General features: G+C 35.3%; 1 protein-coding gene across 10 annotated transcripts in view; it reads right to left on the bottom strand.

Moving 5' to 3' along the window:
* KIAA1328 (KIAA1328 ortholog) overlaps positions 1 to 15,487 on the bottom strand; it is a 362,834-nt gene that overhangs the window by 134,377 nt on the left and 212,970 nt on the right. For all 10 annotated transcript variants that reach the window (XM_047827396.1, XM_047827398.1, XM_047827400.1 and 7 more), the window contains one exon: positions 7,871 to 8,544. In XM_047827396.1, coding sequence (XP_047683352.1) covers positions 7,871 to 8,544 — 674 coding nt within the window. The remainder of the gene's footprint in view (positions 1 to 7,870; positions 8,545 to 15,487) is intronic.

The following is a 15,487-nucleotide window of genomic DNA, read 5'->3' as shown; positions in this document are numbered from 1 at the left end:
AAATAAAATAAACACAAATCAGTTTTACAGGAATTTCAATTTTCTTTATTTACAGAGGAGTTGGAGAACACTGAGTTGGTCAAAATATCATTTAAAACCTCAACACTATAGATGCTTTAAGAGTACTTTAAGTTTCTTCATTAGAAATTTCAAGTTTCTTTCTATTCACTCCTAAGCAAGTGTATTCTGATTATCAGAGTCTTAATGGGAATTCTAGTAACACTAAGTATCACTGACCATGCCCAATATATCCATAAAAGGCAAATATTTCTCATATTGTCAATTCAAAGAGCTGGGGCTATGTCTCACTGACCAATGTGTTTTAAGATCATAGAAACTGAAAGAAATTCTATCCAGCAATGCTAACTAGCCCCATCCTCGATGTGCTGAGGAGGGAAGGCAGAGAAAGAAATTAGCATGTTCTACCAGAGTCTGGATGGCAATTAACCACTGGTACTTTTTCTACCCATATGTGACCTTTTCTACCCATTTTCTAAGTTTTTTTAAAAATATGCTCTGGCTCATTTTTAGAAATGAAATCTGTAGAAGTATATTCTTTAACTATGAAATAAAACTGGGAAGAGGGGAAAATATTATTAAAACAGCATTATCATTTCCATCATTGTCAAAGACATTCTTATAACTGCAACTAATTATGCACAGTAATAAATAAAGAAAAATATGTAGGGGGCGCCTGGATGGCTCAGTTGGCCAAGTGTCCAACTCTGGGTTTTAGCTCAGGTTATGATCTCAGTTTGTGAGATTGAGCCCCGCCTGGGGCTCTGAGCTGACAGCATGGAGCCTGCTTGGGATTCTCTCTCTCTCCCTCTCTCTCTGTCCCTCCCTCACTCTCTCTGTCTCAAAAATAAATAAACATTTACCAAAAAAAAAAAAAGTAGATTAATTACCCTCTAGGAACTTAGAATTTTATAATAATATTTGGTAGTGACACATACATAGGTAGGTAAATGCAGAGAGCAGGGAAGCTATACTTCTATCAGACAAAATAGACAAATCAAAAATTGTAAAAAGACACAAAGAAAATCACTATATAATAATAAAAACGTTGATGCATCAAGAGAATGTTAGCAATTGTACATATATGTGTATCTAACACAGCAACACCTAAATTTATTAAGCAAATACTAACATATCTGAAGGGAGAAACAGATAATTCAATAACAGCTTCAATACCCTACTTTCAACAATGGATAGATCATCCAGATGTTAAAGAAACACTGGACTTGAACTATGCTTTATATAAAATAGACCTAATAGACATATACAGAACATACCATCAAACAGCAGCAGAAACATATTCTTTTCAGGTATAAACAGAACATTTTCCAGGACAGATCATGTTAGGTCACAAAACAATTCTTAGCAAATTGAATAAGACTGAAATCATACCTTTTCCAAACATAATGTTATAAAACTAGAAGTCAGTAACAGGAGGAAATGGGAAAATTCACAATAAGTGGAAATTAAACAACACACTCCTGAACAACCAGTGAGTCAAAGAAGAAATCAACAGGGACACTAAAAAATATCTTGAAACAAATTAAAATAGAAACATAACATACCAAAATTTATAAAATGCAGCAAAAACAGTTCTAAGAGGTAAGTTTATAGTTTTAAATGTCTATATTAAGGAAAAAGAAAGATCTCGGGGTGCCTGGGTGACTCAGTCGGTTAAGCATCTGACTTTGGCTCAGGTCATGATCTCGTGGTTCGTGAATTTGAGCCCTGCATCAGGCTCTGTGCTGACAGTCAGAGCCTGGAGTCTGCTTGGGATTCTGTGTCTCCCTCTCTCTCTGCCCCTCCCCCACTCACAGTCTATCTATACATATCAAAATAAATAAACATTAAAAAAAATTTTTAAAAAGAAAAAAATTAAGATCTCTAATAAACAACCTATAATTACACCTCAAGGAACTATAAAAAGAAAAACAAACCAGGGCCAAAGTTAGCTGAGGGGAGGAAATAACAATGGCCAGAGCAAAAATAAGAGACTAGAAAAATAATCGAAAGGAATACTGAAACGAAAAGCTGGGTTTTTGAAAGGATAAACAAAATTAACAAACTTTTGTTTGTTAGAAGAAAGAGAGGACTCCCAAAAATAAGCAGAAATGAAAGAGAAGCCATTATAACTGATACCACAGAAACACAAAGGATCATAAGAGGCTACTATAAACAGTTATATGCCAAAATATTGGATAATCCAGAAGAAAGGGTAAATTCCTAGAAATATACAACCTTCCAAAACGGAATCATGAAGAAACAGAAAATCTTAACAGACCCAAAATGACTAAGGATTAGATTAAATCAGTGAGTAAAAATCTTATGACAAAGAAAAATCCAGGACTGGATAGTTTCACTGGTGAATTCTACCAAACATTTTAAGACGAATTAATACAAATCTTTCTAAAACTCTTCCAAAAGATTGAATAGGCAGGAACACACCCAAATTCATTGTATAAGGCAGCATTATACTGATACCAAAGCCAGGTAAGGACACCACAAGAAAATAAAATAGGTCAGTAATTCCAATTAATATAGATGAAAAGAAATCTCAACAAAATACTGTCAAAGGGAATTTACTACATTAATAGAATAAAAAACAAAAATCATATGATCATTTCAATAAATGCAGAAAAAGCATTTGGCACAATCCAACATCCTTTCATGACAATAGCTCTCAAGAAATTGAGTATAGAAAGAACATAACAAGAGCCAAAGCATAAGAGACTGTTAAAAACTGAGAACAAACTGAGGGTTGATGGGGGGTGGGAGGGAGGAGAGGGTGGGTGATGGGTATTGAGGAGGGCACCTTTTGGGATGAGCACTGGGTGTTGTATGGAAACCAATTTGTCAATAAATTTCAGAAAAAAAAAAAAAAAAAAAAAAAAAAAAAAAAAAAAAAAGAAAGAACATAACATAATCAAGGGCCATATATCACAAGCCCACTACTAACATCATATTCAAAGGTGAAAGGTTGAAAACTTTTCCTTTAAGATCAGGGACAAGACAAGGATGTCCACTCTTGTCACTCTTCTTCTACATAATACTGAAAGTACCAGCCCGAGCAATTAGGCAAGAAAAGCAAATAAAAGATATCCCAATCAGAAAGAAAAGTAAAATTTTCTCTGTTTGCGGATGGCATAACCTTATGTATAAAAAACAATGAAGATGCCATCAAACAACTGTTAGAACTAAAGAAGAAATTCACTAAAATTGCAGGGTATAAAAATCAACATACAAAAATCGGACGCATTTCTATACACTAACAATGAACTACCTAAAAAATAAATTAATAAATCAATCCCATTTACAGTTGCATCAAAAACAATACACTTAGAATAAATTTAACCAAGGAGGTAAAAGATATGTACACTAAAACTGTAAGACACTGAGGAAATTGAGGAAAAAACAAATAATGGAAAAATGTCTTGTGTTCATGGATTAGAAGAATCAGTATTGTTAAAATGTCCATACTACCAACAGTAATCTACAGGTTGAATGCAATCCTTATCAGTATTCCATTGGAATTTTTCACAGAATTAGAAAAAACAATTCTAAGATTTATATGGAACCAAAAAGACCCCAAATAGCCAAAGTAATCCTGAGAAAGAACAAAGCTGGAGGCTCCACACTTCCTAGTTTCAAACGATACAAAGCTATAGCAATCAAAACAGTGAAGGTATACAAATAGATATAAAGACAAACAGAACAGAATAAAAGCCCAGAAATAGACTTGAGCATATACAGTTGGTTACTCTTTGTTCAGCATACCAAGAATACACAATGGGGAAGGGATAGTCTCTTTCAATAAATGGTATTGGGAAAATTGGATATCCACATGCAAAAGAATGAAAAATTAACTTGAACTGGATTAAAGACTTAAATGTAAGACCTAAAACTGTAAAACTACAAGAAGGAAATGTAGAAAAAAACTCCTTGACATTAGTCTTGGAAATTATTTTTTGGATTTGACACCAAAAGATCAGGCAAAACTAGTAAAAATAAGTGGGACCACATCAAGATAAAAGGCTTCTGTACAGCAAAGGAAATAAATTATAAAAATGAAATATATATATATATATATATGTATACATATAATCTCTCTCTCTCTCTCTCTCTCTCACACACACACACACATACACACACACATACATATGATAAAGGGTTAATATTCAAAATATATAAGGGACTTACACAACTTAATAGCAAAAAAAAAAACCCCTAAATAATCCAATTAAAAAACTGGCAGAGTCACTGAGAAGACATTTTTCCAAAGAAGACATACAAGTTGACTCACAGGTACACAAAAAGTTACTTGACATCACTAATTGTCATTGACATGCAAATCAAAACTACAGTGAGATATTGCCTCACACCTGTTAGATTGGCTTCGATCAAAAAGATAAAAAGATAACAAATGTTGGGCAGGATATGGAGAAAAGGGAATTCCTATACACAGGTGGTGCAAATGCAAATTGGTACAGCCATTATGAAAAACAGTATGGAGGTTTCTCAAACAAACCTTAAAAACAGAACCACCATATGATCCCACAATCCTACTTTTGGGTATCTGCACTCCCATGTTCATTGTCGCATTACTCATAATGGAAACAACCTAAGTGTCTGCTAACACATGAATGGGTAAAAAGATATATAAAAATATATATTATTCAGCCAGGAGAAAGAAGGAAATCCTGACTTTTGCAACACCATGGATGAACCTAGAGGAACATTACATGAAGTGAACACACCAACACACCAAAATATGTGAGTCATAGTTAAAACCGTGCTGAGAGGGAAATTTATAGCACTAAATGCTCCCACCAGAAAAGAAAAAAGTCTCCAAGTAATGATCTAAGCTCCCACCTTAAGAAATTTAAAAATACAAGAGCAGGACAAATCCTACACAAGCAGAAGGAAGAAAATATTAAGAAATGAATGAAACTAATAAATGAGACCAGGATTCCCTAGATACCAAAGTTAGACAAAGACAGTACACACACACACACACACACACACACACACACACACACACACAGACCAAAATTCCTCATCAATACTGATGCAATGCCCTTAACAAACTCTTAGTAGATGGAATTTGGTAATATATAAAATGTATTTTACACTATGACCAAATGGGACTTATTCCAGGAATGCAACACTAGGTCAATATTTAAAAATTAATAAATACAATCCACCATATTAGCAGGCTAAATTAAAAAAAAAAATCACATGATCACATTAACTGATGTATAAACAGGATTTGAGGAAATTTAACAAACATTCATGATAAAAACTTTATATAACCTATAAGGAGAAAATTTGATAAATTAAACTTTATCAAAATTAAAAAAAAAAACTTTTGCTCTGTGAAGGATCCTTTTAAGTAAGATGAAACAGACAATCCACAGAATAGGAGAAAATGTTTGCAATCCACCTATCTGAGAAAAGACATGTCTAGCATATATAAAAAGCTCTCAAAATTCAATAAATCTCAAGAAATCCAAATAGAATATAGACAAAAGACACTACAGAGACAATTTACCCAAAAAGATGGAAGAAAACAAACAAGCAAATGAAAAGATTTTCAACATCACTAGCCATTAGGGAAATGCAAGTTAAGACCACAGTGAAATATTACTACACACAGATTAGAATAGACAAAATAGAAATTTGTGACAATTCCAAACGCTGGTAAGGATGTGGAGAAACAATTTCTTATACATTGGTGGTGAAGACATATTTTATACTAAATATAGTATAAGCTAAGTATACATTTAATTTTTAAAACTAAATATATACTTATCATATGATCTAGCAATCACATTCTTAACTTTAATTTGTAGAAATGAAAACCTTAGTCCACACAGAAACTTGTATAGAGATGTATGTAGCAGCTCTCCTCGTAATAGGCAAAGAACCAAGTTGTCCTTCAATAGATAATTGGTGAAACAGATCATGGTATAACCATATCATGGACTACTACTCCACAATCAAAAGGCACAACAGATGTTACAACCTAGATGAATCTCAAGAGCATTATACTGTGTGAAAAAAAGCCAACATCGAAAGTTCATACACTGTATAATCCCATTTATATAACAATCTCAAAATGCCAAAGTTATAGAAATAGACAACAGATTACTGGTTTCTAAGGGTTAAGGATGGTGGGGGCAGAAGAGGGTGGACAACTCAAATGGGGTAGTAAAAAGGAAACCCTGGTGTTGCTGAAATAGTTCTATAGTTTGATAGTTGTGATGGTTACACAAGTCCACACGTGGTAAAATGCATGGAACTAGACACACTGTACCAAAGTTGATTTATTAATTTTGATATTATATTCTAGTTATGTAAGATATAGCCATTGGGAGAAACTGGGAGGACCTCTCTGTACTAGTTATGCAACTTCCTGTTAATCTATAATTATTTAATGAAAAGTTTATAAATCTCTATAAATATGTATAAGCTTTTACAATTTATGCATACACAAAACTTGCTGAAAAACTGTATTTCATAGCTCTCTCATCTAAGCTAGGATGATCAAGATAACAATAAAGACTTTATTGTCATTATGCAGTATTATTTTAATAAATAGAGCTGTTCAAATGAACACAATGTCTATTTATTGTCATTATTTCAAATAGCATTATTTCAGTAAACAGTGCTGTCCAAAGGAACATGAAACCTGTTTTAAAATTATGCAGTCTGCTGGACTATGCCCTCTTTAATGACCACATTGGATTCATTTCTCTATCCTAAGTGCCTATCATAGGCATTCAATAAATGTTAGTTAAATAAAGTTCTCGAGAGAGATTAGACATTAACTGGAGGATTAGAGATTGGGGTCATCAAACTGAAGCAATCTTTTGGCCTTTGGTGAAAATCTTGTTTTAAGAGCCTTCATTTTCAGTTATGTTAAGAGCCTCCAGCTTTGAACATTGAAGAACAGAACTGTCCGATCATGAATAAAGAGAAAGTGGCAGAGCACTTCTGGTTCCAAGCAAAGCATTACACTAAAGGGAAAATTCCAAGAAAGAACTCTCAAAGATATTAGAATCTAAAAAATATTGGCAGAATCTGTGAGTGAGAGACAATTAACTCTAAGAAGTAAAAGAAAATGACATTTGTACTAAGTTGTCTGTATAGGATGTATGTGTCTGCATAGAATGTATGAATGTGTACAAAGGGGAAATGGTAAGTTTGATCAAGAAGGAAATGGCAGAGATATATATACAAGCACTTCTCTCTGAAAACTTGTAATTTATTATTTATTTATTTATTTATTTATTTAAGTTTATTTATTTATTTTGAGAGACAGAAGAGTTCAAATGTGGGTAAGTTTATAGGAATTGGTTATTGAACAGGTTATGTTTCATGATGAGAAAAGGTTGAATTTAGAAGGCTCTTATCATTTGTTACATTTTATATTATGGTGGATAGACATAAATATGGAATGATGACAGTCAATCACTCTGCTTCACAATCTGATTCCACATCCTGAAGTCTCAAATTTTTACTTAATGCCTAATAGTCTCCATAATGACCTCAAATAGCAGAAGATTTTTATGTAACAATATCTGTTAAAAATATTCTCTTTAGAATCCAGCAAAAGTTACAATGGACTGCTCAGAGGTAGATATTCTAGGCTAACATTTGGGAAGATGGGGTAATGTTCTAAGTCTTCCAAAGAAGATCATAGAATTTACTTAGTCATCATAGTTAGTATGCATCTTGAGGAAGCCAAGACCCCAAGGAACCTCTGTGCCTTTGCAACTTTATATTAGTAAAAGAGTCATTTTACACTGAGTTCTCCAAGCTAGACATTGCTGAGAGAACAGGTAAGACTCACCAATTATAATCCAGTCGAGACTGATGAAGCTGCTGCTGTTTCAGGAGAAGCTTTGTCTCCTGCTGGGTCAGCAGATGCTGAAGGCGCTCTTTTTCAATTTCCAGCTCCATTTTCTGAAGCATAAGTTGCTGCCTTCTATTTTCCGAGAGTTGCTTTCTGACATCAGTTTCACTAGCCTGCTGTGTTCCTTGACCATGCAGCAGGGATGCCCAGGAAAGCCCACAATTATTGCATGATTCCAGATGTGTTTTGGAATATTGAGGGGCCATGTGTGTAGGATGACTTTCATGAACATGATCTTCATTTTCAGAAAGTCTATGACCACAACACTGACTGGATGGAGAAGGCTTCAGGTGTTGGCATTGTTTCATCTTCAATTCCGCTGGTGGGGCTTTCTCTGTAGGGACTGCATCTACTAGTTTTCTCCCTGGGGATCCATAATCACATGTTCTGGTCTCTAATGGCACCCTGTCTTGGTCCTCTTTAGGACAATGAAAATCTGCTGGCTTCAAAGAATTATTCTTAAACTCCACAAGGGATTCTGAAGCGGAGGCTTGGATTCCAGACATAGGCCTCTGCTTGGTTTGATAGCAGGTTTGTGATTTGGCTACACTCAAGTAGGAGCCATCCAGTTCCATAGCTGAAGACCGAAGAGTGCTCTTCCTACTGGATACCTAAAAGGAACCACAAGATCATTTGTCAAATAAGAGCACACTGAAAGGAGTTCTTTTGACTTTTCAGAAATCAGTGATATATGTTTCTCAAAACAAAGCTCTTGTTCTGTCTTCTTAATAAATGATAGTATTCACATAGCTAAACAGACATGTGCCACAAAACCAAACCCATTTTCAAACAATCTACATTTCAGTAAATCCAGAAGTAAGAGAAAAAGAAAGTACTTCTATTTGCTGTTTAAGCAAGATTCCAGGAGTTGGAAATAATGAGTTTTACATAGAATCAACTTTGAGAAGAGGCAAAAGCATTAAATGCTAAGGTCTTAAAATGTTTACTTTTAAATACTAAGCCAAGAAATCCACTCAGCCACCTTAAATACCCTTTGAAATGTCCTTTGTTTGTCCATTACACACAATGAGATTTGATGTAAAACAGTTCATCTTATACTGAATAGGATGTTAGTTACTGCCAGAAATTTGATGAGTTTTTATAAGTATCTTTAGAGCACACAGATAAAACCAAGCACTTTCCAAAAAATATGATTCTAATCAAAAGCGGTTATTTAAATACAAAACATATTTAATTTCAGCTATAAACATAAGTGATTTTTCAGTTAAGCTATTCGAGTGATCATAGCCTGATAGAACTCAGGCAGAAAGGAAGCAGTTGCAAATTACCTTTGGCAGGCCAATAGCATGAGCTTTCCCAGCATTTTAGCCTCACGCCTGTTCTATCAGGGAGAGCAAAGCTTAGCTTATATCAGTGATTCTCTAACTTTAGCATGTATCAGAATCACCTGGATGAGGAGGAATTGTCAAATGTGAATTTCTGGGCTTCATTCTTAGGGTTTCCAATTCAGTAAGTATGGAGCAGAGTTAAGTGAAGCTGTGTTTTTAAGAAGTTGCCAGATGATGCTGATGTTGCTAATCTGGCACCACACTTTGAGAACCACTGGTGTCACGGGACATCTGACTCCTCCTGTGTCCCTCTTATAGGACTGTTTTGGTAACACTGGCCTCATCCAGGTAATCCTAGATAATTCCCTCATCTCAAAATCCTTAAGTTAATCACATCTATAAAGTCTCTTGTCATACAAAATCCTTTGTGTCATATAAAGAGACTTTCACAGGTTCCAGGAATTAGGACATGGACATATTTGGGGGGCATTATTCAGTCTGCCACAACTTCTTTTTAAATTAGAACTAAATCATAAACAGTTGAGATGGGTACCTTATTCTAGAGACATGGAATAAATGAATAATTGAGATCCCTAGGAGAAGGGAGAAAAAAAAAATCCCACCAATTTACCTTGTAATAGTTGAGATGATCTGATTGGAAAAAAATGTCAACAGATATACAGCAACACCATGTTTCCTATATTCATTTTTAAATACATTTTTAAAATGTTTATTTATTTATTTTGAGAGAGAAAGAGAGAGAGAGAAAGAGAATCTCGAGCAGGCCCCAAGCTTGGCTCAGGGCCCAACTCGGGTTCAATCCCACGACTGTGAGATCATGACCCAAGCCAAAACCAAGATACTTAACCGACTGAGCCACCCAGGCATCCTTGTTTCCTATCTTCCGATAAAAGAGGATTATCAGAATTATTATATTATTATAATATATTATTATAATGATTCTTAAGACTTTCAGTTTCTAAAACAATACTAAAGGAGTTCTATTCAAATGAGAATGACCCATATCTAGGAAGGAGACTTGGTCCTCTTCAAAGAAGACACACAATCCTTTACACTGAGCAGGTGACACGGAGTAGATTGCAAGCTACAGAGAAGAAACTAGTCCTAGGACAAAATTTATGATAAACTACCTCATAAAAAAAATTAACCTCATTTTACAACTAAAGGGAAACTCCAGTCCACATTAATCTCCCCTACTCTGAACTTCTGTAGCACTTACTGTCAAAACAAATATTTAACATTTATCATCTGCTACTCTGTATGGTAAGCTATCTTTTCATAGAATTATATTTAAAAATGACAGGTGAATTTTTTAAAGGTCTGGAAACTTAAATCCACTCTTTTACATTGTCCTATATTTCCTAATCCATGTGTTGGCAACTTAACAATGGCATGTATGTATTATTTTATATTCTTATTTTTGTTCCTCAGCATTATTTACATATGTGCATCTTTAGATACTGATATAGCTGATACTTATGTTAATGGTACTGATTATTAAATTACTCATAAATGTCACATATTTGGAATATTTAAAAATGTTTTTTTGGAAGTGTCAGGTATTTGGAATATTAAAAAAATACTTTTGTTGGTAGTTAACTTTTTATGTTTATGAGAAGCAGTTCAACTTAATGATTTTGATGCACACTTTGCTTAAAGAGAATACTCCTTTGCCAGTTACTGATGTGACTATGCATGTTGGTAGGCAGAATTCTAAGATGGTCCCCAAGATTCCTGTCCTCTTTGTGTGCCCATGTGGTATTATCTCCTCCCCTTGAATGTGGGTATAACTTGTGAACGTGATGAGATATTAATCCTATTATTATGTTAGAGTATATGACCAAAGGGACATTACAGATTAACTCAGGCTCTTCCTAATCAGTAGAGTTTGAATTAATAAAAAGGAGATTATCTTTTATGGGCCACACCTAATCAAGTAAGTCCTTTATAAAAGGGTCTTGTGCCCTCCCTAAGATCAGAGATTGGCTTTGAAGAAACAAGCTAACATGTTATGGGAGGACCAATGAAGGCGGTCATGTGGCAATGACCTCTGGAGCAGAAGGCAGTTTCCAGCCAACAGCTAGCAAAAAATGAGACATCAGGAAACTAAATTCTGCCAACAAGCACGTGAGCTTGGAAGGGGACCTAGAGCTCCAGATGAGAATGCAGCCCAGCTGTTACCCAGACTGCAGCTTTCTAAGACCCCAAGCAGAGGACCCAACCAACCTGCACCTGACTCATGACCCATAGAAATGGTGAGATAATAAATGTGTGTTGTATTAAACTAGTAAATTTGTAGTATTTTGTTGCACAGCAATAAAAAAATGAATAAAGCACCTTTTTCAACTTGCCTGACCCTCAGTTTTCTCATCAGTAAAACAGGGATCAAAGACAGCATCTACCTTAAAACTGAACATGGTGGACAGACAGATGGGCACTTATCAAGGTTGCCATTTCATAAGGGTACTGATTTACAAAAAGGGAAAAAAAACCCTTATATTTACCCAAACGTTTTTCAAGGAGAACCTTATGGGGTATGTGCCGGGGAGGGGCAGGGGGGAAGTGAGATTTCCAAGGGACATGTACAGTTAAAATGATTACCTTAAATTGTCTTCTAAAACAAATGAGTTTGGTTATCCAGCTTTATTTTGCTACAGTGAGGCTTGCAAGTTGGGTCAGTGTTGAAATGCTTTAGATAATAGACAGGTTCTTCATGTTTGTCCTCATTACAAAATATGTCTTACCCTGACATCTTGCCTTGCCTCTTAGGGCTATTGTGACGACTGGATGAGATCATTCACACAAAGTGCTTTGGATATTGCCAATCTACAGTCAGTATTCAAACAATGTTTCCTATTATAATTATTACTACTGTTACTAGCATTGACTTCTCTGCCCCAACAACTTTTGCAGTCAGGGTTCTATTTACTTCCGCTGTATGTATAGCACTGAGTTTTGCATATACTACATTCTCAATAACAAGGGGCTGACTGTATCCGATAAGAAGAAAAGTCAAGTTGGGGTATGCATCCCAGAAAATTAGAAATGAAAATCAGAATCCATGATTAGGCTGAATTATGTGCTACTAAGGAAAATGAGAGGAGAAATAGAAAACTGCCTGTTAGGATCTGAATATAAGAAATTAAGTTATTTTATTAGTGAAGTGAAGACAAATATTGCCTCTGGGACACATGGAAGTCACAACGGGCCCAATGAAACAGATGTGTTTTTCTTTCTGGAGCTGCTGCACCATGCTTTCTATGAGATGTTTACAAATGTAACCTCTTTTAACTAAGGCTTAAACTAACAAATCCCAAACCGCTGTCTCTGGCATATGGGTTTGATATGAATTTTTCAGACACATCACACTAATTTAGGAACCAATAATTTTTTTAATGGAGGCATAATTTACATATACTAAAATGCACACATCTTAAGTGTACAGCTTGATGAATTTTTACATTTGCATATACCCATGTAATCATCATTACCCCAGAAAAGATCCCTGTGCCCTTTCTAGTCAAACCAACCTCCTCATACTCCCAGAGGTAACCATTATTCTCACTTCTATGACCATAGATTAGTTTTGCCTATGTTTAGCTTCACATAAATGGAATCATATGGCATGCTACTCTTTCGTGGCTGGCTTCTTAAGTTCAACATAATTTTGCATGTTTATTTTTGAGAAAGAGAGAGAGAGAGAAAGAGAAGGGGATGGGGCAGAGAGAGAGCACAGAGGATCCGAAGTGGGCACTGCACTGACAGCAGAGAGAATGTTGTGGGGCTCCAACTCACCAACCCGGAGATCATGACCTGAGCCGAAGTCGGTCACTTAACCAACTGAGCCACCCAGGAGCCTCATTAAGTTCAACATAATTTTGAATTTCTTTTATGTTTCTGTGTGTATCAATAGTTCATTCTTTTATATTGCTGCATAGTATTTCATTGTATGAATGTAACAAAATTTGTTTATTCATTCTCTTATTGGATTAGGTTGTTTCTGGTTTAGGGCTACTGCGAATAAAACTGCTAGCAATATTCTTACACAAAGTCTTTTTTTGACATACATATTTATTTTTCTTGGGTGCCAGGTAGGCATATGTTTGACTTTATTAGAAACAGTCAGAGTGGTCCATCTGTTTTACATCTCCATCAGCAAAGTAAAAGAGTCCCAGTTGCTTCTCATTCACACTTACATTTGATACTATGTTTTTATTTTTAGCCAATCTGGTGTGTAGTGAAATCTTATTGTGATTTTATTTTTCATTTCCCTGATATGTAATGATAATTAATTAACATATGCTTATTGGCCATTTGGATATCTTGTTTTGTGGAGTGCTTGTTGAAACCAATACCCTTAAATAATTCAAAATAATTTTTAAAAATTTAAAAATAAATGTTTGTTTATTTTTGAGAGAGAAAGAATGTGAGTGGGGGAGGGACAGAGAGTGAGGGAGAGAGAATCCAAAGAAGGCTCTGAGCTATCAGCACAAAATCCAACTTGGGGCTCAAACCCATGAACCGTGAGATCGTGACCTGAGCTGAAGTTGGATGCTAAACTGACTGAGCCACCCAGACAACCCAAAATAACTTTTAAAGGACTGAGATGGGAAATGGAAAATGAAGGTCAGAGAAGATACCTTTATGCAAATTTTTACTGATGAGAGAACTGGGTTCTAAATATTCACCTTCACTGACCATTGAACTGAACTAAACATAGAGTTTACTATGTACTATGCTAAATGTCTTACATACTCAACCTATAATTCTTGATCACGACCTGAGCAAAAATCAAGAGTTGGGCGCTTAACTAACTGAGCCACCCAGGTGCCCCTCAGCCTGTAATTCTTAACAACTCTATAAGGTAGTTACTAGAGTTACCAATTTGCATATGAGATAATGAAGTGCACTGAAGCAACACAACTTTCCCAAGATCCCATCAACACTATATTTGAGATAAATGGGAATATGAATGACTCCAAATCTGTCTTCCATTTCTCCATAATGTAGCTTTTTTAAAGAAATTCGTTAATATGAAATGCTATTAAGCATAGAAAAGTTTAATCATCTCAGTGAATAATAATAAGTGAATAAGAAGAAGACAATGTCCACCCACATAACCACTATCCAAGAAACGGAAAGCCGTCTGTATGCAGAAGACCCTGCACAATCTCTACTCTCTACCTCTCCTGTCCAAGGGAATTACCGTCTTGACTTTTATGGAAATACCTTCTCTGCTTCATACTTCCCTACTTAAAAGTCCATACCGGAATTTGGTTTTACCTGTTTATTTTTTTTTTTTTCAACGTTTATTTATTTATTTTTTTGGGACAGAGAGAGACAGAGCATGAACGGGGGAGGGGCAGAGAGAGAGGGAGACACAGAATCGGAAACAGGCTCCAGGCTCTGAGCCATCAGCCCAGAGCCTGATGCGGGGTCAAACTCACGGACCGTGAGATCGTGACCTGGCTGAAGTCGGACGCCTAACCGACTGCGCCACCCAGGCGCCCCTTACCTGTTTATTTTTAAAGTATAAATGGAATAACATGAAATACATTTTGTGTCTGACTTCTTTACCCAGCATTATAATTATGAAGTTCATACATGATATAGAATGTGGCTGTAATTTGTTTGTTTTCATCAAAGATTTGCAAAGGTTAGCAAACTTCTGTAAAGGGCCAGTTAATAGACCTTTTAGTTTGCAGTCCATATGGTCTTTGTCATAACTACTCAGTTCTGCTTTTGTAGTGTGAAAGCAAGAGACAATACATAAATGAAAGACTGGTCCAGTAAAACCTTATTTACAGACACTGAAATCTGAATTCCAGGTAGTTTTCCCATTTTATGAAATATTCTTCATCCCCCCAACCATTAAAAAAGTTAAAAACCATTCTTAACTCATGAGATTGGATTTGTCCTGCTATATTTTGCCATTTGAACCGGATGATTACATTGAGTGCTCCTCCCATTAAAGGATTCCATGAATATACTAAGATACGCTTAAAACCCATCACAATGACTTGTAAAGGGCTGTCAAGAATTATCTGTGTGATGAAAATTAGTTGAATGGAGTGCTTAATCAGAGATGAACAAAATGATATTTAGGAGAAAAGAAAAGCATGCAGAAAACAAATGGTATAAATGAAAATGGTATATAAATGGTATAAATGAAAAAATAAGTTTAGACAGGATAATGATCTGTAGATCACAACAAATAAAGAAGTTGAGTTCAAGGGGCACCTGG

Source organism: Prionailurus viverrinus, chromosome D3 (assembly GCF_022837055.1).
Source record: "Prionailurus viverrinus isolate Anna chromosome D3, UM_Priviv_1.0, whole genome shotgun sequence".
Lineage (NCBI taxonomy): Eukaryota > Metazoa > Chordata > Mammalia > Carnivora > Felidae > Prionailurus > Prionailurus viverrinus.
Note: the sequence above shows the minus strand (reverse complement) of the source record. Positions and strands in the feature narration are given on the sequence as shown.